General features: G+C 58.8%; 1 protein-coding gene across 6 annotated transcripts in view; it reads right to left on the reverse strand.

Annotated features, from left to right (window-relative positions):
• Positions 1-24,669, reverse strand: part of SLC37A2 (solute carrier family 37 member 2) — a 53,094-nt gene that overhangs the window by 13,289 nt on the left and 15,136 nt on the right. For 5 of the 6 annotated variants that reach the window (XM_074977058.1, XM_074977061.1, XM_074977060.1 and 2 more), the window contains exons 2-7: positions 15,738-15,819; positions 14,553-14,640; positions 13,064-13,142; positions 11,723-11,858; positions 7,493-7,569; positions 1,389-1,555 (exon numbers count right to left, since the gene is read on the reverse strand). In XM_074977058.1, the coding sequence (XP_074833159.1) occupies positions 1,389-1,555; positions 7,493-7,569; positions 11,723-11,858; positions 13,064-13,142; positions 14,553-14,640; positions 15,738-15,788 (598 nt within the window). In that variant the 5' untranslated portion in view covers positions 15,789-15,819. Of the gene's footprint in view, positions 1-1,388; positions 1,556-7,492; positions 7,570-11,722; positions 11,859-13,063; positions 13,143-14,552; positions 14,641-15,737; positions 15,820-23,183; positions 23,237-24,669 lie in introns of those variants that run through there. The other variant, XM_074977059.1, reaches the window with a different exon arrangement.

Here is a 24,669-nt window from a genome sequence, read left to right on the forward strand (position 1 = left end):
GTGCTTCTGGCCCATCAGCACGTGCCCCGCAGCTGGCGTGGGGCACCAACACCCCAGTCCCTAGCCTGTAGCATGTGTGCAGCTGCCCACGGACAGAGCGCTTTCCTGGGCACTAACACAGCAGCCCCTGCTCCAGGCTTGCAGCTGGGAGAAGGGCAGGGTGAACCCCGGCACCGTGTGCCCCAGCGCTTCCTCTGATGGGCCTGCAGAGTAAGAGGCACCAGTTCCGGCAAGCTGAAGAGCAGGTCCAAGAGGACTTTAGAGACCATTTCCTACAGCCGAGTGACCTAGAAGACCCAGTGTTTCCGGCAGGCTCAGGTCCCCTCCACACCCCAGCTGCACCAAGGCGCAGGAGAGGGCCTTGGCTTTTCTGGGGAATGTGCCCCGCAGGCAGCAAATCAAAATGCACCTCGAGGGGAGCCCGGGGACCAGAGTCCTAAATTCAGCCCCTTGCTGCACTGCCGGTTGAAGCACTGGGGAGGCAGTTCCGGACAGCCGTGCAGCACCATACGCCAGCCCAGACAGGGAGCAATGTGCATCATCTCTTGCCACTAGAGGGCAACAGCTACTGGTTGTTTCCGTACAAAGTGCTCCTACTTTGAAGCTTACGGATGCCCTGGGCTGGGCTGGCCCCAGAGACACCTGGGGGCAGACTGACAAAGGTGTCTAGGCACCCAAAGATGCAGAGAGGTACCTAGAAACACGACAGCCGGTCTGGGTCAGACCAATGGTCCATCTATACCAGTGTCCTGTCTCCTGACTGGCCAATGCTGGCGCTTCAGAGGAGCTGACAGACCAGGCGATTTATTGGCAGATCCGTCCCCTGCCGTACAGCCCCAGCCTGTGGCTGTGTTAGGGACACCCAGAGCAGGGGGCTGCCTCCCTGCACTGCTCAGCGAACAGCTGTTGGTGGACCTGCCCTCCACGAACTACAGACAAGTTGGACCGTCACAAGGTCCCCTGCAAGGGGTTCTGCCGGTCTGTGCCACGAGGCACCTCCCCGGCCAGCAGGAGAGGAGAGGCTTTGCTGGGGGCAGGCACAGAGAGCCACAGTGAACTGCTGGCAGGCAGGAAGGCCCCCAAGCACGCTGCTAGCCGGGAGCGGGTTAAGTCAGCACCCCCCAGCCAAAGCCCACCTGCCTCCTGCATCTCAACTCCCCCACAGGCCCTGCAACCCTCCCCCAGGCCAGAATCCTCTGCTGCAGCCCTACCCCCTCCCAGGCCCTGCCCCATGTCACAGCTCCCCCCAACCCCACACCCTTTCCTGCACCTGGATCCCTTACCCCAAACTTCCTTCCTCACCCAACCCCCCACGCTCCCTCCATAGGAAAGCGCAGACCTCAACCGCTTGCCAAAATCTTGGCGTGACAACCCCCAGCCCCACTCACATTCAACCAGGAACAAGAAGCAGACGAGCCCCATGATGGCAATGATGATCCCAGGCACGATGAAAGACAGGCCCCAGGCGGACGAGACCCACACGCCGGCGATCAGGGACCCAAGGATGTTCCCTACTGAGGTGTGGGAATTCCAGATACCCATGATCAGACCTCGCCTGAGGATGGAGAAGAAAAGAGCTGTCAGGTCACATCTCTGCTGTGCTCACCAGCTGTGGCCATGGACCGGAATCACCAGGAGACTCCTCCCTGCAGGGCACCCCAAGACTTGGTAAGTGGCCAGGGGCCCCACTTCTCTATAGAGGAGGTGCAGTGCATGGGACGGAGGTTGGGTGCGGAAGGGAGCTCGGGGTGGAGGCTGGGGTGCAGGAGAGGGTGGGGGTATGGGTGAAGCGGGCGTGGTGGGCTGGGGAAGGGGCTCAGGGGCCGGGGTGCAGGAGAGAGTGCGGGTATTGGTGAAGCAAGCATGGTGGGCTGGGGAAGGGGCTTGGGGGCTGGGGTGAAGCGGGAGTGGTAGGCTGGGGAAGGGGCTCGGGGGCCAGGGTGCAGGAGAGGGTAGGGGTATGGGTGAAACGGGAGTGGTGGGCTGGGGAAGGGGGCTCGGGAAGCAGGGTGCAGAGAGGGTGGGGGTATGGGTGAAGTGGGCGTGGTGGGCTGGGGAAGGGGCTGGGATGAAGCAGGAGTGGTGGGCTGGGGAAGGGGCTCGGGGTGCAGGAGAGGGTGGGGGTATGGGTGAAGTGGGCGTGGTGGGCTGGGGAAGGGGCTGGGATGAAGCAGGAGTGGTGGGCTGGGGAAGGGGCTCGGGGTGCAGGAGAGGGTGGGGGTATGGGTGAAGTGGGCGTGGTGGGCTGGGGAAGGGGCTGGGATGAAGCAGGAGTGGTGGGCTGGGGAAGGGGGCTCGGGGTGCAGAGAGGGTGGGGGTATGGGTGAAGTGGGCGTGGTGGGCTGGGGAAGGGGCTGGGATGAAGCAGGAGTGGTGGGCTGGGGAAGGGGGCTCGGGGTGCAGGAGAGGGTGGGGGTATGGGTGAAGCGGGCGTGGTGGGCTGGGGAAGGGGCTGGGATGAAGCAGGAGTGGTGGGCTGGGGAAGGGGGCTCGGGGTGCAGAGAGGGTGGGGGTATGGGTGAAGTGGGCGTGGTGGGCTGGGGAAGGGGCTGGGATGAAGCAGGAGTGGTGGGCTGGGGAAGGGGGCTCGGGGTGCAGGAGAGGGTGGGGGTATGGGTGAAGTGGGCGTGGTGGGCTGGGGAAGGGGCTGGGATGAAGCAGGAGTGGTGGGCTGGGGAAGGGGGCTCGGGGTGCAGGAGAGGGTGGGGGTATGGGTGAAGCGGGCGTGGTGGGCTGGGGAAGGGGCTGGGATGAAGCAGGAGTGGTGGGCTGGGGAAGGGGCTCGGGGTGCAGGAGAGGGTGGGGGTATGGGTGAAGTGGGCGTGGTGGGCTGGGGAAGGGGCTGGGATGAAGCAGGAGTGGTGGGCTGGGGAAGGGGCTCGGGGTGCAGGAGAGGGTGGGGGTATGGGTGAAGTGGGCGTGGTGGGCTGGGGAAGGGGCTGGGATGAAGCAGGAGTGGTGGGCTGGGGAAGGGGGCTCGGGGTGCAGGAGAGGGTGGGGGTATAGGTGAAGTGGGCGTGGTGGGCTGGGGAAGGGGCTGGGATGAAGCAGGAGTGGTGGGCTGGGGAAGGGGCTCGGGGTGCAGGAGAGGGTGGGGGTATGGGTGAAGCGGGCGTGGTGGGCTGGGGAAGGGGCTGGGATGAAGCAGGAGTGGTGGGCTGGGGAAGGGGCTCGGGGTGCAGGAGAGGGTGGGGGTATGGGTGAAGCGGGCGTGGTGGGCTGGGGAAGGGGCTGGGATGAAGCAGGAGTGGTGGGCTGGGGAAGGGGGCTCGGGGTGCAGGAGAGGGTGGGGGTATGGGTGAAGCGGGCGTGGTGGGCTGGGGAAGGGGCTGGGATGAAGCAGGAGTGGTGGGCTGGGGAAGGGGGCTCGGGGTGCAGGAGAGGGTGGGGGTATGGGTGAAGTGGGCATGGTGGGCTGGGGAAGGGGCTGGGATGAAGCAGGAGTGGTGGGCTGGGGAAGGGGGCTCGGGGTGCAGGAGAGGGTGGGGGTATGGGTGAAGTGGGCGTGGTGGGCTGGGGAAGGGGCTGGGATGAAGCAGGAGTGGTGGGCTGGGGAAGGGGGCTCGGGGTGCAGGAGAGGGTGGGGGTATGGGTGAAGTGGGCGTGGTGGGCTGGGGAAGGGGCTGGGATGAAGCAGGAGTGGTGGGCTGGGGAAGGGGCTCGGGGTGCAGGAGAGGGTGGGGGTATGGGTGAAGTGGGCGTGGTGGGCTGGGGAAGGGGCTGGGATGAAGCAGGAGTGGTGGGCTGGGGAAGGGGCTCGGGGTGCAGGAGAGGGTGGGGGTATGGGTGAAGTGGGCGTGGTGGGCTGGGGAAGGGGCTGGGATGAAGCAGGAGTGGTGGGCTGGGGAAGGGGGCTCGGGGTGCAGGAGAGGGTGGGGGTATGGGTGAAGCGGGCGTGGTGGGCTGGGGAAGGGGCTGGGATGAAGCAGGAGTGGTGGGCTGGGGAAGGGGCTCGGGGTGCAGGAGAGGGTGGGGGTATGGGTGAAGCGGGCGTGGTGGGCTGGGGAAGGGGCTGGGATGAAGCAGGAGTGGTGGGCTGGGGAAGGGGGCTCGGGGTGCAGGAGAGGGTGGGGGTATGGGTGAAGTGGGCGTGGTGGGCTGGGGAAGGGGCTGGGATGAAGCAGGAGTGGTGGGCTGGGGAAGGGGGCTCGGGGTGCAGGAGAGGGTGGGGGTATGGGTGAAGTGGGCGTGGTGGGCTGGGGAAGGGGCTGGGATGAAGCAGGAGTGGTGGGCTGGGGAAGGGGCTCGGGGTGCAGAGAGGGTGGGGGTATGGGTGAAGTGGGCGTGGTGGGCTGGGGAAGGGGCTGGGATGAAGCAGGAGTGGTGGGCTGGGGAAGGGGCTCGGGGTGCAGGAGAGGGTGGGGGTATGGGTGAAGTGGGCGTGGTGGGCTGGGGAAGGGGCTGGGATGAAGCAGGAGTGGTGGGCTGGGGAAGGGGGCTCGGGGTGCAGGAGAGGGTGGGGGTATGGGTGAAGTGGGCGTGGTGGGCTGGGGAAGGGGCTGGGATGAAGCAGGAGTGGTGGGCTGGGGAAGGGGCTCGGGGTGCAGAGAGGGTGGGGGTATGGGTGAAGTGGGCGTGGTGGGCTGGGGAAGGGGCTGGGATGAAGCAGGAGTGGTGGGCTGGGGAAGGGGGCTCGGGAAGCAGGGTGCAGAGAGGGTGGGGGTATGGGTGAAGCGGGCGTGGTGGGCTGGGGAAGGGGCTGGGATGAAGCAGGAGTGGTGGGCTGGGGAAGGGGCTCGGGGTGCAGGAGAGGGTGGGGGTATGGGTGAAGTGGGCGTGGTGGGCTGGGGAAGGGGCTGGGATGAAGCAGGAGTGGTGGGCTGGGGAAGGGGGCTCGGGGTGCAGGAGAGGGTGGGGGTATAGGTGAAGTGGGCGTGGTGGGCTGGGGAAGGGGCTGGGATGAAGCAGGAGTGGTGGGCTGGGGAAGGGGCTCGGGGTGCAGGAGAGGGTGGGGGTATGGGTGAAGCGGGCGTGGTGGGCTGGGGAAGGGGCTGGGATGAAGCAGGAGTGGTGGGCTGGGGAAGGGGCTCGGGGTGCAGGAGAGGGTGGGGGTATGGGTGAAGCGGGCGTGGTGGGCTGGGGAAGGGGCTGGGATGAAGCAGGAGTGGTGGGCTGGGGAAGGGGGCTCGGGGTGCAGGAGAGGGTGGGGGTATGGGTGAAGCGGGCGTGGTGGGCTGGGGAAGGGGCTGGGATGAAGCAGGAGTGGTGGGCTGGGGAAGGGGCTCGGGGTGCAGGAGAGGGTGGGGGTATGGGTGAAGCGGGCGTGGTGGGCTGGGGAAGGGGCTGGGATGAAGCAGGAGTGGTGGGCTGGGGAAGGGGGCTCGGGGTGCAGGAGAGGGTGGGGGTATGGGTGAAGCGGGCGTGGTGGGCTGGGGAAGGGGCTGGGATGAAGCAGGAGTGGTGGGCTGGGGAAGGGGCTGGGATGAAGCAGGAGTGGTGGGCTGGGGAAGGGGCTCGGGGTGCAGGAGAGGGTGGGGGTATGGGTGAAGTGGGCGTGGTGGGCTGGGGAAGGGGCTGGGATGAAGCAGGAGTGGTGGGCTGGGGAAGGGGCTCGGGGTGCAGGAGAGGGTGGGGGTATGGGTGAAGCGGGCGTGGTGGGCTGGGGAAGGGGCTGGGATGAAGCAGGAGTGGTGGGCTGGGGAAGGGGCTCGGGGTGCAGGAGAGGGTGGGGGTATGGGTGAAGTGGGCGTGGTGGGCTGGGGAAGGGGCTGGGATGAAGCAGGAGTGGTGGGCTGGGGAAGGGGCTCGGGGTGCAGGAGAGGGTGGGGGTATGGGTGAAGCGGGCGTGGTGGGCTGGGGAAGGGGCTGGGATGAAGCAGGAGTGGTGGGCTGGGGAAGGGGCTCGGGGTGCAGGAGAGGGTGAGGGTATGGGTGAAGTGGGCGTGGTGGGCTGGGGAAGGGGCTGGGATGAAGCAGGAGTGGTGGGCTGGGGAAGGGGGCTCGGGGTGCAGGAGAGGGTGGGGGTATGGGTGAAGTGGGCGTGGTGGGCTGGGGAAGGGGCTGGGATGAAGCAGGAGTGGTAGGCTGGGGAAGGGGCTCGGGAGGCGGGGTGCAGGAGAGGACTCTGGCCTCAGGGAGGGATGCAGCAGGAGATGCAGAATCTGGGCAGGAGTTGTGACCGGGAGTGGGGGGTGCAGAGGATTTGTGTAGTGAGCTGGTGCAGCCCCATGCTTCCTTAGGCAGCTTTTTGCTGTGTGCCTTAGGGTCTCAGCAGGGGTGGTCCATGGGCCAGATCCAGCCCATCTGTATCTTGCCCACCCCTGGCCCAAACCCCTTAGAGCCTAGAGACAGAGATACAAGCGCTCCCTGAGTTACTGGCATCCGACTGTCCAACAGCCGTGCGCAGCCACCAGCCCAGCTGCAGCCTTGGGCAAGCAGGCGCAGGTGGCAGTGGCCAGAGGACTCTGGGAGAGCAGGGGTGGCCGTGCAGCCAGTGGCTGGAGAAGAAGTACTTGGAAGGGGAAACAGCTGCTTCTCGCCAGCTGCACAGCCGCCCCTGCTCCTCAGCAGTCTTCCAGCCCCGTTCACGCTGCTCACTGCCTGCTGGTGAGCAGGAGCTGGGCGCAGCCCATGGGGGCAGGAGGCTGATGGACCCAGCGCTGAGCCCATGTGGGAAAGTGGGAGATAGCTTGGGGATACCCTGGAAGTCCCCTTCCGAGCTTCCACCTACCATCTCATTCTCCTCCAGTTAAACTCCATCCTCACGCCCAGCACCCCAGGCTACATCAACTATTTGTCATCGCCAATGTCCCATATTTCAGCTCATCACGGGTGAAATGGGCTTTTGTGGGCTAGCCTGGGAACCCAACCACCATTCACAATGCTGGATCTATGGGAACAGGTGTTGTGCGTTCCCAACAACCCACTTATGACCCGGTGAGTTGAGGGAAAGCCAGAGCGAGGGGACAGGATCAAGCCAGAACAGGTGACCCCGCCTGTAACAGCAGCATGAGGCAGAGCCCCAGGACGGATGCACTGGGCAGCAGCGTCAGCCAAGGAGGAACTTCCTCAGTGAGCAGAGGTGGTTTGAGTCCATGGAGTTTAAAAGCAAGGGACACTTCAGCCCCGACTCCCAAATGGATGAGAACGTGCAGGGGGGAAGCTCGTCACCCCAGGCGACCAGGCCAGGTGTGATGCAGGATCTGTGGCTGCTGCCCTGCAAACAAGGGGGCAATGGCTTGCTAAGGACAAAGGAACATTTCTCTCCACCCTGGCGCCTCAGAAGTCAGCTCCCAAGCGCAGGCAGGCAGCAACAGCGCAAGACACGCGGCGTGGACAGTGCCAATGGGGCCGGCAGGCTTAGTGGGACCAGGCAGCCATTTCCTGGACAATGCCCATAGCCACAAATCCGAGTCAGCCAGGGGCTGCCGGGTGGGGGGCACTCCCTGCGCTGCAGGGTTCCCGTCGAGCTCTTCCCCGGGGAGCAGATTCAGCAAGGCGGCCTTGGACGAAGCCGTAAGAGAAAGCCCGAGAGGTGAGGGGCCAGACTCACTTCCCCTTTCCGAACCAGTTCCCAACACACGTCACCACGGAGGGCCAGCCAGTCGTCTGCACCAAGCCATTGCAGATCTAGTGGGGAGAGAGCAGGGTGTACAGAAGCCATGCAGCAGAGTCACAACGTCCAAGTGCGCGATCCCTGCCCCTGCCGGGAAAGGTCAGGCCTCCCCTAGGGCAGGGGGCTCTCGCTAGCCCGTCACACCCACGCCCGACTCGGAAAGCAGCACCACGCACCCGTGTGCCTGCTGGCCCTTCCCGCCCGGGGCAGAATGAACATTGTTCTGTGCAGCAAGGCGTGTCCGGACGCGCACCAGCAATAGCACACATGCTGCTGACTGTCAGCCAGCTGGGCAGCACCTGACCCGCTCCTGGCTGGCCACACAAGTGCTCAGGTACAGGAAGGCGGCCTGGCCTGGCCCACTCACGCCAAAGGAGCAGGAGCAGCTGTCCCCGAGATATCGCTACCTCAGGGCTGCCAGGGTTACAGAAGGAAGCGCAGCCCTCGCTCTGTACAGGAGCAGGGTGGCAGCGGGAAATCTTATCCCTTTCCTGGTGACACACCAGAAGGAAGAATCCCTCCCCCAGGAAGGAGAGTCACTCAGCAGCCAGAAGGGAGACGCATCAGTCTCCCATCCAGCACAGCGCCCACGTGCATCATGCTGCCCCTGGGGCTCACCAGTCCAACTTTTCCAAGCCCCCGATTGCCAGGGGAGGTCACGCATGCTGCTGAAGTACAGGTGTGCCAGCCCTGCCGTCTCTGTGCAGGGCAATGAGCTGTGCAGGGCACTGCCACCCCACCCAGCAAAGGGAATGGTGCAGGGCAGGAGTTTAGAAGCTCTACACGGAGGTTCATGGAGCTACCACAGGAAGTAAGTCTCCCCCCAGAGAGGAGTTTTGTAGGCGCTCACTTGCAGACAGACACACCGCCCACTAGGTCCTTGTGTCTCCACATGTCCCAGCTCCCAGTGAAAGAGGCTGTTTCCTGCCCTGCAATGCTTTTTGGAAAACAACAGGCACTGAGCCAGGAGCCTGGCGTTCAGACCCCATATATGAGCCAACAGTGTGCCCTTGTAGCCAAGAAAGCCAAACGGCACATTGGGGTGCATTAGGAGGCACATTGCCAGCAGATCTAGTGAAGCGATTATTCCCCTTTTTCAGCACTTGTGAGGCCACATCTGGGGTATTGTGTCTGGTTCTGGGGCCCCCACTGTCAAAAGGATGTGGATGCACTGCAGAGGGGCCAGCAGAGGGCAATAAAATGAGTAGGGGGCTGGAGCACTTGACCTATGAGCAGGGGCTGAGAGATTTGGGCTTATTGAGTCTATAGGAGAGAAGAGTGAGGGGGGATTTCAAAGCAGCCTCCAGCTTCCTGAAGGGGGTTCTAAAGAGGATGGAGAGAGGCTGTTCTCAGTAGTGATGGATGGCAGAACAAGGAACAATCATCTCAAGTTACAGAGGGGGAGGTGTAGGTGGGGAAATTTGGAAAAAACTATTTCCCCAGGCGGGTGGTGAAGCACGGGAATGTGTTACCGAGAGAGGTGGTGGAATCTCCATCCCTAGAGGTTTTCAAGGCCCGGCTTGACCTAGCCCTGGCTGGGATGACTTAGTTGGGGCTGGTCCTGCTTTGGGCAGGGGGCTGGACTCGGTGACCTCCTGAGGTTCCTTCCAGCACTAGGAGTCTATACTTATTGACTCCTGAACAAATTGGCTGATTTTCAAATATTCTGAGCACACTCGCCCCCATCCCTGCTAACCTCAGTGCCCTGGCCACAGCTGGACATTTGTCCCAGAACCTCTGTGCAGATCAATTTTCAGTGCCTGCTTTTGAAAATCATGGCCTTAGCCCTCAGGGCCTCTAACCCCATGCAGCAAGCTGGGATCAGCCCCCCGGAGGTGTGCGGGAGCCGGGAGTGTGTCACTTGGCCAAGCTCATGCAGTGAGTCAGCAAGAGCTGGGATTAGAACTCCTACTCCTCAGCTCTGAGATCAGCCCCACATCACTTCCCTGGTGCCCAGGTCTGACTGCTCCAGTATGCAGGCATTGCATCTGATGAAGCAGGTCTTTGCCCACGAAGGCTTAAGCTCCAAAATATGTTACTCTACCAGGCGCCACAGGACTTCTTGTGGTGTTACGGCTACAGACGAACATGGCCTCCCCACCGACACCAGTATGTAGGGAAGCGGAGAGCACCTGCCCCTGTCAGCGAGTACCTGGGGTGTTTTCCCTGCTGGATGCATCAGGAACATAAGTATTACCACACCCCACCTGGAAGCTGGGAACCCCAGTGGTGCTGGGACACGTCCCTGTTCTCTGTGCCCTGGTTTCCTTTTGTATAATGGGTTAATAAGCCTGACCTGCTTCCTAGGGAGGCTGTGAAACCTGGGCACTCCTATAATTAAAGGCGGCTCAACCCATTAAATGGGTGTTGGAAAACACAGAACGTAGGAGATGGGGGCAGGGATCTGTCTGCTCTATGCAGCACAAGCACCAGGTCCTGAAGCATGACCCAACCTGCCTGCCTCTGCTGAAACAGCCACCCGGAAGCACTGGCCTATCATCTTCGTAAAACATTTTTCCTAATATCCAACCCAATGAAAAGCTCCATTTATTTCCCCGGGCGGGTGGAGAAGCACTGGGATGTGTTACCTAAAGAGGTGGTGGAATCTCCAGCCCCAGAGGGTTTTTAAGTCCCAGCTTGACAAAGCCCTGGCTGGGAGGATTCAGTTGGGGTTGGTCCTGCTTTGGGCCAGGGGCTGGACTCAGTGACCTCCTGAGGTTCCTTCCAGCCCTGGGATATGAGCTGGGCACAAGTGAGGCCTTTAACCCAGGCAGCTGCCCTCTGGACTCCCAAGCCACACCCAAGGCCTGCACTGCTCGTTGGGAGTTCACCCTTCAATCAGTAGTACCAGCCAGGGCCCCGCCCAGCCAATGCTTCCCGCAGGGCAGCTGGGAGAGCAGACTCCCTCCCAGCACCAGCAGCTTGGCAGAAACGAGAGCCCCTTCACCACCGCCCTGGGAGTCCCACTGTCTCCAGTGGGAGGGACGCTGGGGAGTCACGTCTGGCTGCACCCCATGTCAAGGCAGCAGCTCCTACGGCTTTTTTAATCATCAGAGAAACGGGCAGGGAACTGGACCAGCCGCCTTCTATCACCGGAGCAGGAAATACTGCTCTTGCCAGCAGGTTACATTTCAACCACGCTCATGTCAGTGGCCCCTGGTGCAGCCTGGGTGGGCCAGTGCAATTTCCCTACTTCTGTAACAGCGCAGCTAGGGAAGATCTAGCCCCTGGTTTCTGCGAACAGGGTTCTTCCCTTTCCAGCCCAGGCCTGGCACAGAGGGACCTGGGTGTCTCCATCCAGGTTTTGCCTCCATGGGCAAATGCCCTCCACCCCCATGAAGCGCACGTGATAGCAGCCCTCTTCTGAACAGAGTTATTCTGCTTGTGGTTTCTCCCAGAGGTTTGTAACGAGAGGGCAGAGAGGGACAATCTCAAGAATAGGGACAGCAATTTTATTCTCCAGTCCCTACCAGCTTCCAGAGAATGTGTGTGCACCCTACTCAGGAAGGCATCAGACTGGAGGAGAGGAACATCTCTAGGGCCCTGCAGGAGGCACAGCCTTGGCGCTGCTCTGCAGCAGGGGACTCCCGCAGAGGAATCCTGGCGGCAGGTAGCTGTCCCCGGACTTGTTCTTTCACTGGCGTGGTGGGGAGCAGCGTGTGACAGAACAGGGTTGTGGCTGGGCTCTGCATCCCTAGGCTGGCCCCAGGAGCTGAACCCCAAGTCGATCTCCTCAAATGCTGCAGAAGCAAATACTGCGAAGAAACCAGCAGGCGGCACAAAGAGAAGCTCCGGACATCACAAAGACACTCCCAACAGCTTCCCTCTGAGGGGAAGCTCGGCCTTTTGCATGACTCCACCTCGGGCTGCTGCTATTAAAGCATGACAGTTAACTACAGCTTTGCCCAGGCACAGATTTAAGGCCACTATGACAAATCATCCTGCCATCTTACACAATGCAGAGCAGAGCTTCCTGTGGTAATTCTGCAGAGCTCCACCTCTCGTGGCTGAGTTTGCACAAACACAGAAAGGCTGGACAGGCACTGCAGGTTCCCAGGGACTGACTGCACAGACTCCTTGGTGGTCCTGAGCTCCTTGCTCCCACAGAGGGCAAGCAGCCTGTAGATTGCAGTGTGATCAGGCAAAGGGGAAGGCGGGGCTCCTTACCTGGACAAGGATGTAGTACCAGAGCACATGGATTTCCCAGAAATAGGCCAGGCCGAACAAGGAGGTGAACAGTCCACTCAGCACCATCCCTCCCGACAGGTAATAGCGCAGGGGGAGGCGCTCGCCAAAGATGCCGCTGCCCAGGAGAACGGGGAAGAGACCATTAGCCGTCATACCCGTGCTCTCCACCAGCTCTGCAGTACTTTACATAAGGACCAGCATCTCCCCACTGGGAACCAGGGGCTGGACATGCTGGTGGACAGCTACAGCTTTCCCAGCGCTGGAAACAGGAGGCCCATCTCTGCCTGCCGCCAGACAGGGCTGTCTGAACTCCAGGGCGACAGAGCTACCTTCAGCCTGAGAATACCATCTGGAGCTGGAGATGAGTGGTGTGTCACCTCCACGGCGCCTCTGACCGGAATTGCACACCAAGACATCTCTGGGACACTGGACCATGTCATGCATGTGCATCGCTGACAGAGGCCAGGAGCCATAGCGTCTCCAGGGCAGGGCAGACCCTCCTTCATGGTCTCTCACAGCCCAGGTCAGAGAAACCAACCTCCCCTCTCCGACAAGCTGGACACGTGTCAGATACAAACCCCAGCACCAGCCATTACAAACAGCAGCATGATAAGAAACCTGCTGAGGCGTCCATAGCCTGTCACACCCATGATGGATGTTATTTACCAAGCTGGAGCCTAAGTCACTTTTTATTCCACCAGGTTATTTTCCAGGGCAGGGGAAGGGCAACCACCCAACAGCAAGCTCCAAGCAGGGAAAGCAGAGCCTTCCAGGACCGGAGCAAGGTGGTGGAATTGCAAGCGAGAGTTCCCCGACTCTGAGCAGTGATAATCGGAGTCAAAGGGAAAGGGTCAGTGTGTCCAGACACGTCCGCTCGGGAGCTTGGAATCACAGGCAAGAGGGAGTTGAGAAGAGCAGTCCCAGCTCCAGAGTCCTGGCCTACAGCAGGACAGCAGCTAGTGGGTAAAACTGAACAGCCCAGCCTGGGGTGCCTGTTCCTGTCTCCTCCTCTCTAGTCTCTGGCCGCCCAGACAAAGGGAATTCGGGGATCAATTAGACACTTCAGAGTTGTCTTCCCTGTGCCAGCAGCTCACCTACCTACAGCTCCACGCCAGAGCCTTTGGACTGAGTCTCCTCTACAGCTCAGCTGAGAGCCAGCTGGCTTTTATCTCCAACTGAAGAGGCTCCTGCACGGAGCCCGAGAGGTCCCAGGTTTGAGTCTGGAAGGCTCGGGGTGTGGGAAGTGGAGGTAGCCCCCTAGGGAGTGGGGAGGCACCTGGGGAAGTGCAGCCTTCCCCAGTGGCACTCTGAAGGCCGTACCTGATAAACATCCCAATGGCGTAGGCAACCAAGAAGGCATTGTCCAGCGCACCAAAGAGCTCCTTGTAGTTGGCCTGATCTGGAAGGCAGGGGAGGGATAACTCAGTGATTTGAGCATTGGCCTTATCAGCCCAGGGTTGTGCATTCAGCCTTCAAGGAGACCTGTCAAAGGTCTGGGGCGGGTTAGGTTTAAAAGTCAGGGCTGGTGATTGGTCCTGCTGTGAGAGCAGGGGACTGGGCTCAATGACCTCCTGAGGTCCATCCAGCTCTATGAGAGATCAGCAGACTGGATAGCCCTGCTTTCCCCGCCCCTGAACCTGGGCACACCTTGACACCCAGACGACAGGCTCACTGCCAGCTTTATTCATCACTTCATCTCCTTCCCCCCGACCCCCGGGGCTACTGCTCACCACCACCACCCCCCACTCAGGTTCCTGCTCTGTGCCCTCAGCCAGGCTCAGGGACCCTCGGAGCTGAAATCCCACATGCCTTAGGGAACACAGCAGCAACTCGCGTTTTCTAACATTAACTCCCTGCTCTTCACCCCACCTCCCAGACACAACGTTCAGCTAGGCCATTTGCCAAGGGGATTTAGGGCAGGAAGAGGGAATGGGCAGAGCCAGGACTCGGACTCAGGACTGCATCTCCTGCGCTCACGCCTCCAGGCCAGGGTTTCTCAGCTAGTGAGACCCAAGAGGCATGAGGCAGGGGCTGCTCTCACAAGAGAAGTTGGGCGCTGTGTTCCCGGCCAGGCTGAGCCACCCAGCTTTCAGAAACAGGAGACCCCATTCTGCTGCCAGGTCCATGCCTGCTTTACCCTGGGCATCCGCCCTTTGCACCTGGGACAGGGGATACAAGCACACTGCTCAGCCGGTTAATGGCCCCCGATCGGCTACAATTAGCAACTGCCAAACCCAGGTGCTTTGGGACCCAGCCCTCAGCTAACACGCTAATGAGCCGCCTAAGTATGTTGTAAACACATTAAGGCTCTGGATTCAGGTCATTGCTCTGGTAAATACACTTGTGACCTGATTACTGATTGAATATTAAAAATGGCCAAACTTCCTGGGGTCACAGTCTAGGGTGGAGGCAGGCAGCCTGGCTCTAAGCAAAGGGGTCAGGCCCTGACAGCAACCCAGGGGCACCGAGGTGGTTGGCCCCAAGGACAGCGCTCCCACAAAGCTGGGGTCATAGCCCCAACACAGAGAGCACGCAGCGGAACGTGGGCAGGCTGAAGGGACAGAACAAGGGCTCCCAGGCAGGCAGCCCTCCGAGCAGTTCCAGGACCTGCCACCCAGCCAGACACCTTAGGCCACGGGGCTTTGGCCAGCTCGGGGCGCTGCTCAACCCCTCTGCGCCTGGCACAGAGCGCCGAAGGGAAGCACTCATGGCTGCCCCTGGCACGCGAGAGAAGGGACCTGCACTCTCCCGCAGGGGGTTCTGGTCTGGCTCAGCGGGGCGGGGGCCCACAGCACTCAGGAGGACTTACCAAAGGGCGCCCAGTCACACCAGGTGGTGCTGTTGGTGCCATTGGGGGCCAGGTTTCCCTCGGAGGAGCAGTTGGTGTGCAGCTCGCCCTGTGGACAGAACAAGGGAAGAACAGGCTGGAGTCGGGGCCCCTTCGGAAGGAGTCACCAGCTTCATCACATGAGCAGAGGCATCTCCCACCTCATGTTTCCCTCCTGCATTCACACTGCCCATCCACAGCACCCCCGCCTGCTCTCAGCCCCCCAGACCCTGCTCCACCAGCTACTGCCTTTCAAGCGCCCCAGTGCCCAGGATGTCCTGACAGAGGAGGTCTCCGCAATGCTTCCTGGCCATGTTCAGACACCAGCAACTGTGCTTAACAGCCCTGCACAAAGGTTTGAACCTACAGGACACAGACCCCCAAAGGAGAAACTGCTCAGACCAGCCGAGGAGATGCCTGAAGAAAACCTGGAGAGCCCTTTTCCTGCCCTGCTTCCTGTCACAGAGTGGGGGGTCCCCAGGCCCTGCCCCACCCACAGCCAGGCGGGACTCTCACCCAGCAGGGACACAGCGTAGAACAGACTTGTCAGCACAGGGACCAGAAGCCGTCAGCACCATCCACCTTGGGAAGAGGGGCCCAGAGGGGTCCCTGAGCCGGGCCCTGGCCCCCTTCCTCCCTCTCCAGCCAGCCCAGACTGCCCCACTCACCAGCCCAGTTCCAGTCCCAACCAGCCAGGCCCCTCCTCCCACCCTTGGCCTGTTTGCCAGGGAAGAAAGGGGTCACCTGGCTGCCTGGGTTACAAAGAGCAGGGAGGGCCATTGCCTACGTGTGAGGAGTCAGCACACCCAAACTCCCCTCCCCACTGTGCACTGGTGCTGTGCCTGGGGAAACTGAGGCACACACCTCCGGTTACCACAGGACAGTAGGAACCACATGCAACATAACCAGGGGAATGAAATCCTCACAGACCCAGTTCGGCGCACTGCCAAGCAGCCTCTCAGTGAGACGCACTAGGGCGAGACACTGCCGGCTGTGAGACAGGCCGTTGGCAGGCCCACGTGCTGGCACTGAGGGAGGGCTGCAACGTGTCAGACTAGAGCATTACCCGTGGGCTGGGGGGCTGGCCAGAACAGGGCTCGTTCCTCGCAGGACTCTCCCCTGGCGAGACAGGCTGCCGCAGGCGTTACGCTCCAGGGCTGCACTTACCTTCACAATGCTGATGGGCTTGCGAGAGAGATGGAAACTGGTGTAAAACATGAAAGTCAGCACAAGCGTCAGCCCCCGATACCTGAGCGGGGAAAGCGAGAGAGACCAGGCGTTACAATGGAGGGCTGAGCTCCTTGGCCTAGCGCAGGAGGCGTCTCGTTGGCGCTGGGTGTGGGGCCGGGACTAGTGCGGTTAGAGCTCTGCCATGGAAGAGCTGGGGACAAGCCACCAGCCTGGAGCAGGGGCCCCATCCCAGAGATGCCCTGGCCACAAGGGCAGGACCCACTCCCCATAGATCAAGGTCGAGGGGAGCATGGCCTGAACACCGCTGCGGCTCCGCCTCGAGTGGGTCCAAAACCAGCATTCTCCCCCCATCACACTCCAAGTAGCACTCAGCTGGCAGGTGCCACCGCGTATTGCATCCCACCGCCGGGGCTGCAGAGGCAGGGTACTGCTGGGTTAGGCCACAGACGTTACACACGACAGACACAGATGGGCCAGAGGGGATCTATTCACGTATGGTGCTTGGTTAAGCAAACTAGGTACAGCAAGCTTGAGATTTCAATTCCCTAATGGTCCCATTCCAAGACCCTCTCACACCGGTTTGCAGAAAGCCTTTGCTATTTACAAGGGCCTTCGCCTTTCTGCCATACATGTGGGTTCAGCATTTCAGGAGTGGTAAGATTTTTGGCTTCTATTTCCCTTCCCGTGCCCCTTGGCGAAGCAGTGGCTGCCTTCCTAGACAACTGATGATGCTGGTCTCACAGCAGCATGGCGGCAGCAGATATTGTGGGGGGCAGGCCTAGAGCTGTCAGAACAGGGGTAAAATTGTGCTCTGGTGAGGTGTGGGAGGGGAATGTGTGTGAGGAGAGAGAGAAAGGAGCAGAACAGCCTGGATTCAGCATATGGCCCCAGAGATCCATTTCTCCTTCCCTTAGGGACACCATACGGAGCTAGGGCTCCCCAAACTGTCGGGGTGGTGAGAGGGGAGCGCTCCAATCCCCTGCACCATTCCAGACCAGTAGCCCACATGGCCTTGGCCTGCACCAGCTACTCTAGCTAGTCCAGTAACTCGACAGACAGCTCTCCAGAGGCTGAGGGCTCAAAAGCCACTCCTGAGAGACTGCTCTCATCGTGTCTAAATAACATGTCTTTCCCCCGTTCTGCTTTTAAACCAAACAAACTGCGCACACGGCCACAGGCAGAAGCGTTACATAAAACCCTGCAAGTACAGAGCAAGCGCTCAAAACTTGGGAAATGCAAGATTTACTGTTACCCAGCAACCTTCGTTTGGTGCCCTCGTGTACTTGTCTACAATGGTATTTAGTCCCATGAATATATGTACATTTCCCCTGCCTGCCCACAGGACCCCTAATTCATTCAGTGAGGACGGGTGCACAAGGGAATGAAATGAAGGTTGCCTAACTCACAAGTGCTTGATGCAGTAACCTAAATAGCTTTGAACGTTTTGATCATTTGTCTTCAGTTTTTACCTGTAAATATTTTATTATTTCAATAAAAAACAAAAGCCACCAAGGCTGGGGCCCCATTGTCCTGGGTAAACACAAAGACCTGTGCCCTGAAGGCTGAGAACAAAGACACAACAAGGGAAGGGAGGGGACAACAGATGACACTAGCAAGCAGAAGAGCCTGTGGTGGTATTTCAGGTGAGGCTGTAGCTGGTCCCTTGCCTCACTTGGTCACCCTCAGGGCAAGGGTGAGTGTGGAGCTACCACAGGAGGCTGCTTGGGAAGCAATCCCGAGGTGGCTGGAAAGAAGCTGCTTGGTGGGCGGCGGAGCCATGAAACACCAGCAGAAGGAAACGGCAGTTCCATGACGTGATAAGTGGTTAGCCCAGTCAAGCAGGGTGGGGTCAAACAATGAAGGGTCTGAAGACGAAAGCAAGACACTTGCATGGGTAAATGGGAGACCACAGGGGGATCCAGATGGGGCAGACGGGTCCGAGCTAGCCATGGTGGCGGTTTTGGCACTGCCAGACCTGAGTGGAGCAGGAGCGTGGCGGGACACCGGGTAGCCTCTGGCTACGTGGGTGGAGAGAAAAGACTGGATTTCAGAGAGGTCCAGGAGGAAGTGGCACGACTTAGATGTAGTTGGACTGTGCAGGCCTGGGGAGAGGGACCTGGCAACCAGACACCCTGCGACACTTGGAGGGCACCAGTTTGCCCACCGTACTGAGAACCAGGAGATGGAGTCCAAAAGGTGACTATGGGCATCTGCAGTGGCCCCAGGCAGGCCAGCTGAGGCTGGACCCATGGTACAAATGTACATCAGGAGAACCAGGCCATTCTACTGAGCTCGCCCCCACAGACAGCACCGAGGGGTGAGCTCCCAGGGAGATGCAGTACCTACACCAACAGCAGTTCTGCTGTTGGCCCCAGCAGCATTTGCACAAGTGCTGCAGGTGTGAATGAGGTTTGAGATACGGGACTGGACAGAGGAGAGAGCTCGGCTGCAGAGAGGTACGTCAGAGCCAACAGCAGAGAGATGAGAGTCCGGGCCAGCCAGAGCTCCGCAGAGGGCGTTATGGCAAAAAGGACAGAGCCTTGCAGGAGGCTAATCTGAAACTGAGCATGTATTGAGACTGGAACACGTCACCTTCGAAGCTGAGAGCACACGGGCGTTTCTCAAACACCAGCCCTGCCTGCACAGTGAGCTGCTCGAGGCACCATCAGAGATAGGAGAGCCTGAAAACCCGGGGGGGGGGAGGAAGAGGACAAATGCCAAAAGTTAGGAGTTGTCACTGTCTCAGGCCTGTGGCGGGGCTAGGAAGGACACAGCCATCTCTGGGATGGAGGGCCGGGGAATCAGCCCTCCCTGCTCACATTGAGAGCTGAACTGTAACACTGCTTGCTCCACGGAGGGGCACAGAGGCATGGCCAGAGAGCAGAGAATGGGCCAGACCTGGGCAAGCTCTGGCACGACTGTGGAATGAAACATCACAGAACTCGGGACTAGCCCAGGCCTTTCCACACCTCACTGTCACCAAGTGCCAGGCTCATTCCTAGACCGGGGGTCTCTAAGTGACACCCAGCAGTGCTCACGCAGGTCACACGCTGCAAACCGGAACCCCGCTCAGGTGCACACGGCCACTGGCGAGAGAACACAGCCACGACCGGAGGGGCACAGGTTCATAGGGCGATAAGTGAGCCACACGAACCTGTCCAGCAGAGGAACGGAGAAGGGAGGTGGGATAGTGGTCGGGGGCCAGCCAGGGGCAACAGCAAGTTTGGTTCTGGGAGGAAAAGGAATCTGGCGGCAGCGAGAGGAGCAGCAGAAGCCAACTGGGCAGGAGAGGAGGACCCAGGAGAGCCAGCAGGATGTCTCAGGGGCTGGGAAGGAGACAGCGCGTGGTACAGGGGACAACCGTCAGGGTTGGCTCTCACAGGGCCGGCTGATTTCTTCACAGGAAGAGGATGCGGCCCTTGGTACTGACCCACCCCAAAGATCTCTGCTGCAGCTCGCTGCCCCTTGGTGCTCCCCAGGCCAGGCTCAGCACCACTGCTTCTGCCTGCCCACAGCACAGCCGCTTCTTCAGCCCACTCCCCGTCCTTGGGACGGCTCCGGTGGGATGCAGCTACATTCACAAGTTCTCAGCTCACATCCAGTTACAGAACTGCTGTGCCTCCTGACTGGGAGCACCAGAAATAAGCTGGTTCCGAGCCATTGCCAACATCACCCCCCAGCACCAGACATCTGCTCAGTCCTGCTTAGAAAATAAGTCATTTGCTTATGGCCTTCCTATGAAGAACTCAGCCAGCCCTGTAAGAGCCATCCCTGATGGTTGTCCCCGTCCACGTGTGCCGTCTCCTTCCCAGGCCCTGAAACATTCTGACGGCTGTTGTCTTCTGGCAATTGCTCAGTCCAGCCACTAGTCTGAGACCTTCCTGGCCCAGCATGTTCATTTGTGCTAGTTACTGCTGGACACCGCATTCTCCAGTGGGGAGGATGCTCTTTGCTCAGGAGCATCAGTCCTACGTGGAGTGTCTCTTTCCCTACCTGGGTAGCGACACACAGGGAACCAGGCACTAGCTGCAAGCCTGTCCTCCTTGGGCTGGAGACATGGTGGTCTATAGGGTACAATCTGCTTTTTGATGCAAGTCCTTGAGATCTTGCATGTCAGCACAAATGTGTGGCTATGCAGTCCAAGGTCCAGGCCAGCAGGTTCCTGTCCCTCCCAGACCCAAACAGCCCTGAAGCTGTGGGAGAGGGGCTGGAGCGAGAACAAAAGTTGCTAAGAGGAAAGCAGGAGAGGCTCACCAGCACCCAAGGAAAGGAGAGAGCTCAGCCTCCAATCTCTCCCTGGGGGGCCCTACCACCAATGGCCAACAGCAACTGCTGGTCAAAGTGTGGATGTGACAACCTTGACTGGTCTCCACCTCTTTGAACTAGGACTTGCTGCTCTTAGGGGTGGGTTAGGCCCAGGGAGGGCAAGCAGAGGTCACCTTGCTCTGTTGAGCTGGCTCCAGCAGGGCTGGAGATGAATGGTTAATATTGTAATGGGACTGGGACAGCTCTGGTCTGAGCAGCCCAGCATCTCTCAGTGCTACCAGATAGGAAGCAGAGAGTCTCCCTAGTGCAGGGGAATCTGGGGGACCAAGTGACCACAGACCAGCTGCACTAGCAGAGCTTTGTCCTGACCTCACAGCATGTCTTCCCAGGTCTCAATCCATTCACGGACAGGCAACTGTTGAAATGGCTCCCTCTAGATCCTGGCTCCCTGTGCGCCTCAGGATCAAGCCCAATTTATTGCTTTTTACTTCCTATTGCTCCATGGAGCCAACTGAGGGATGGGACAAATCTATTCCTTCTTGTTTGTTAGAGTTCCAGCGTCACAGCTACGCAAGCCCAGGAAGGTTGCCCAGGAGTCTCTGAGTGCAGAACTCAGCCTATGGAACTTTTATTGCAGCTAATGCACAAAGCAATCAGTACCCACTTGGGCTCCCACTGCCAGGCTGAATTTGCTGGTCTGGCAGATAGGAGAGCCTGTTTTGAATTTGTAAATTGAATATACTTAGCATGGAGCCCAAGGGACAAAACAGGGCTCAGGACGCCAGACTTTTAGGGTGTGTGCGACAATGGACCCAACCGTCCACCGATGTGGCAAGTTAATGGGCAGGGAGGCAGGCTAGAGAAAGTCCCACTCCCTATGTCTACAACAGACAGAGCCAGCCCCTTGGCCGGGGATCCTTGGCCTTCTCGTGAAAATGCCACCCTCTTGGCCTGTTCTGGGAAGAGATTGTTTGCACGGGTGGGGTAGCCAGCTTGGTCCCTGTATACTAGAGAGACAAGGTGTGGGAGGTAACTTGTTGGACCAACTTCTGTGGGTGAGACAGAAGCTGTGGCGCTCAGACAGGGCTCTCCCACAGGTCTGGGAGAGACTGAAGACCAAGAGAGCGGCATGGATTTATCCCAGGAAGGAGAAACCAAGTGGTACCACTGAAAGCCAACAAGCTCAAGGACAGAGGGTCAGGCCTTAGAGCCATGTTATGTTTACAGTATACCCCATGGCTAAAGAGATCTCTCTAACCCGACACTCTTGGGACCCGACCTGTGCCAGATGGGAGAACTTAACAGATCATGGGAGGTCAACATTGTCTAGCACTTTACCAACGCTTCCACTGCTTACTGGGCTCTGAAAAGACATTCAGGGGTAAATTACAGCTAGAATAACAGCACAGAACACACAGACAGGACTGGTGGCTGGAAACAAACTTTCTGGGGCCTCAGGAAACCTGGCCACAGCCATGATAACTAACTGAACGTGGTTAACTAAAATCATGCCAGATTACGGATGTTGCCAGATGAGAGACTGTCAGACTAGAGAGGTTCAACCTGTACTTGGATTCCCGCCCCGCCCCACAAGAATGCAGAGAAGTAGTCAGGTTCTACTCAAATGCCATTCACAATCCCAGAGCAGGTATGGATCTTTTCAGAACAAAAAGCATCAGTCATTACATAGCTACAATGGCATCAAAAGACCCATCTTTCGGCTTCACAGCCAACGTTCCTTTAAGATGAAGGGGGCAGTTCACCTATTGGATCCCCCCTCATTCACCAAGTGCTAGCCGTCCCGAAAGCAGTTCAGTTTGTCCAGAAAGATCTGGCTATCACAAATTCTGTTACCTTCTTTTTTGATGTAAAAAGTGTGCTACTGGGGACAGGAGTTAGGCCTGAAGGCTGCAGGCTGTTACGGGATCTTGGCAGTTGTTTCTCCTTTCTACAAGTGCACAGCAGAGTTTGCTCTCCTCCATGCATCTTACACCTCTATAGTTTTAAAAATCACACGGAAAACTAGGATGACAGATTCAGCGATGACTGGTGTGGCCTCCATGACCAAGCTAAGGGCAGATAACCAGGAAACAAGTTAATTCAGGCTTGGTGTTCCATCTTTACCAGAAGCTGTCGTTGCCAGATGCAGTTGCATCTGACGAAGCAGGTCTTTGCCCACGAAAGCTTATGCTCCAAAATATCTGGTAGTCTCTAAGGTGCCACAAGACTTGTTGTTGTTTTTGAAGATACAGACTAACACGGCTCCCTCTCTCAGACCTGCTACCAGAAGATAGTTTCACATATCTCCATAACAAAGCCAGGGAAAACCTTCAGGCTGCCATTTTAAGTCCTGAGTGTCACAACCCTCCTCATGCGTTAGCGAGGCCAACAGTCTCCTCTTTTGCTTGTCATAATGTCCACATACAGGTCGCTATAGAAGTGTGCATGAAAAGCCAAACTAGGAGCTAACGTACAGGCAGGGGCAGCTCTCAGAGCAGGGCCTTAAAAAAAGCCCACTTCAAATGAACAACGAACAGTGGGGCTAAGGGGACGTTTCGTCCCGTCTGTGCAGCTGGACGGACAGAGCAGCTCACGGCAAGGCAAGGCAAGGCAAGGCGCTCCGTGTAACATTCGAGAGACCAGAGCAGCTCCCGACCATTCCGTTCCTCTGGACTGATCATTGCAAGGCAGTCACAGAACTACTGCCGGAACAGCACAATTAGCTCAGCCTGCCCCAAAACTGCACGTGCAGGGCTGCTCCCTACAGGGCGCATGGCACTGTGATCCCATATCCCGCAGTACGCTAGAATGAGCTCTCAGGGAATAGCTGCAACACTGAAAACTCCAGGCACTCTCTGCCTGCTCTATGAACTTTTCAGTGGCTCCCACGAGTGCCTAAGTAAAGCAGGCCCTCCTCACGCAAGTCTTCACCTGGCAGCTAATTCCTCCTTCGACAAGAGGTTACAAATTAGACAGAGGGCTTGTCAGGCAGGCAGAGAATGACATAGCGTAATCCAACAGCCGGCAGCAGACACTGGGCAAACACACACCACAGAATTAAGGAGCATTGTTAACGGGCGACATTGATTAAGTGCGAGAACAACCTGCCCAGGACCGCGGGTGATTCCCCACCATAAGCATGTTTTAAATACTCACCTTCAAATATTTTTCTAGCATCGTGCTTGGCTCATCCGTAGCTATTGGACTGAACCAAATTAATTCAGGGAGAGGCTGTGGCCTGTGTTACGAAGGCTGGACTAAATGTTCAACACCGATCACTTCTGGCCTTAAAAAAAATCTATGAACTAACACAGGTAGGCAAAATAGAGCCCCCAGGGCAGATCCAACCCACTCAGCGCTGGGATCCAGCGCACCTGGTACTCCATGTGGTGCCCCCGGGCAGTGGGGTTCCACTCACCGCCCCTGCCCCCAGCGCTACCTTCGCAGCGCTCATTGGCTGGAAGCCAGCCAATGGGAGCTGCATGGGTTGTGCTTGGCGGCCCAGGCAGCTTGGGGAGCCCCATCCCCCAAAGGCGCACACTGCACAGAGACACACGCTGACCCCAGCAACTGGCCACTTCACGAAGTGTAGCGGGCAGTGGCAGCCAGCCCAAGGATGCTACTGGCCAGGCGCTGCCTAATGTAAGAGCCTCTCAGCCACAGCCTGCACCTGCCACCACCCCCTGCCTCCCAACCCCCAGACAAGCACCTCTCCCTGCTCACAACTCCCTTCCAGACCCTGCAAGTCCTCCTACAACCCTCCCCCAAGTTGGATCCACTCCTGCATCCAGCCTCCCCCCACCCCCCCACAGGGCCTCCGTTCACATCGTGGACAAGTGGAGCTCTTGACAACTCCATCCATTTTTGGAGCGACGCCCTGGCCCCCAGCCAAGAAATTATTGCCTGTCCCTGAAGTAGCAGGGAGCACTGTTCAGAAGTGTGAGGAGCTGCTCCAAGGTTGAGTAAAGGCAGCAGAAATCTGCAAGAGACTCCGAGGTTTTGATGCAAGGACAGCAGTTCATGTATCAGCTGTTTATCTGGAGCAGATTCCATTGCAATGAGCATATTTCCATGTCAGTGTTTCCCTCAGACAGAGCAGCTGAACCACAGAATGACTAATATGTTTCCAGTGTCACATGGGAGCCGCAGTGGAATTACAGCCTCCCTGTGACCAACCTCCACGCAAGCCCTGCTGTGTGCTGATAGGCAAGGAAAGACAGGACAAGGGAAAAAAGAGTCAGAGAGGGCTCCCAGGACTCAGTGTGGCGCAGGAAGGATGAGCAAGACTCAGCACCCTTGTCCATCGGGATCACACTCAGACAGGCTGGCCCATGCCCAGACTCCAGGTCTGTACCAAGAAAAACAGACTCTCCATAACCTGAAAAACAAGCAGAGGGGGAGATTGAAGGAAGGTCTGGGTCTGGGTCTGGGTCTAGGTCTGGGCCTGGGCCTGGGCCTGGGCCAATGACATAAGTGGTCGTTGTATCTTCATGCCCAAAACTGGTATGGAGAATCCATCTTCTGCAGAGCCGCCTCACACCATCTTTTGCTTCCTACTGCCCTGGACAAGGTCTCCTTCCACTGCACATTTGGCCTCTGCTCTGAGACGGGCAGGTGGGACGGACGCCTGCTCCCTCAGCCC

Source organism: Carettochelys insculpta, chromosome 25 (genome assembly GCF_033958435.1).
Source record: "Carettochelys insculpta isolate YL-2023 chromosome 25, ASM3395843v1, whole genome shotgun sequence".
Lineage (NCBI taxonomy): Eukaryota > Metazoa > Chordata > Testudines > Carettochelyidae > Carettochelys > Carettochelys insculpta.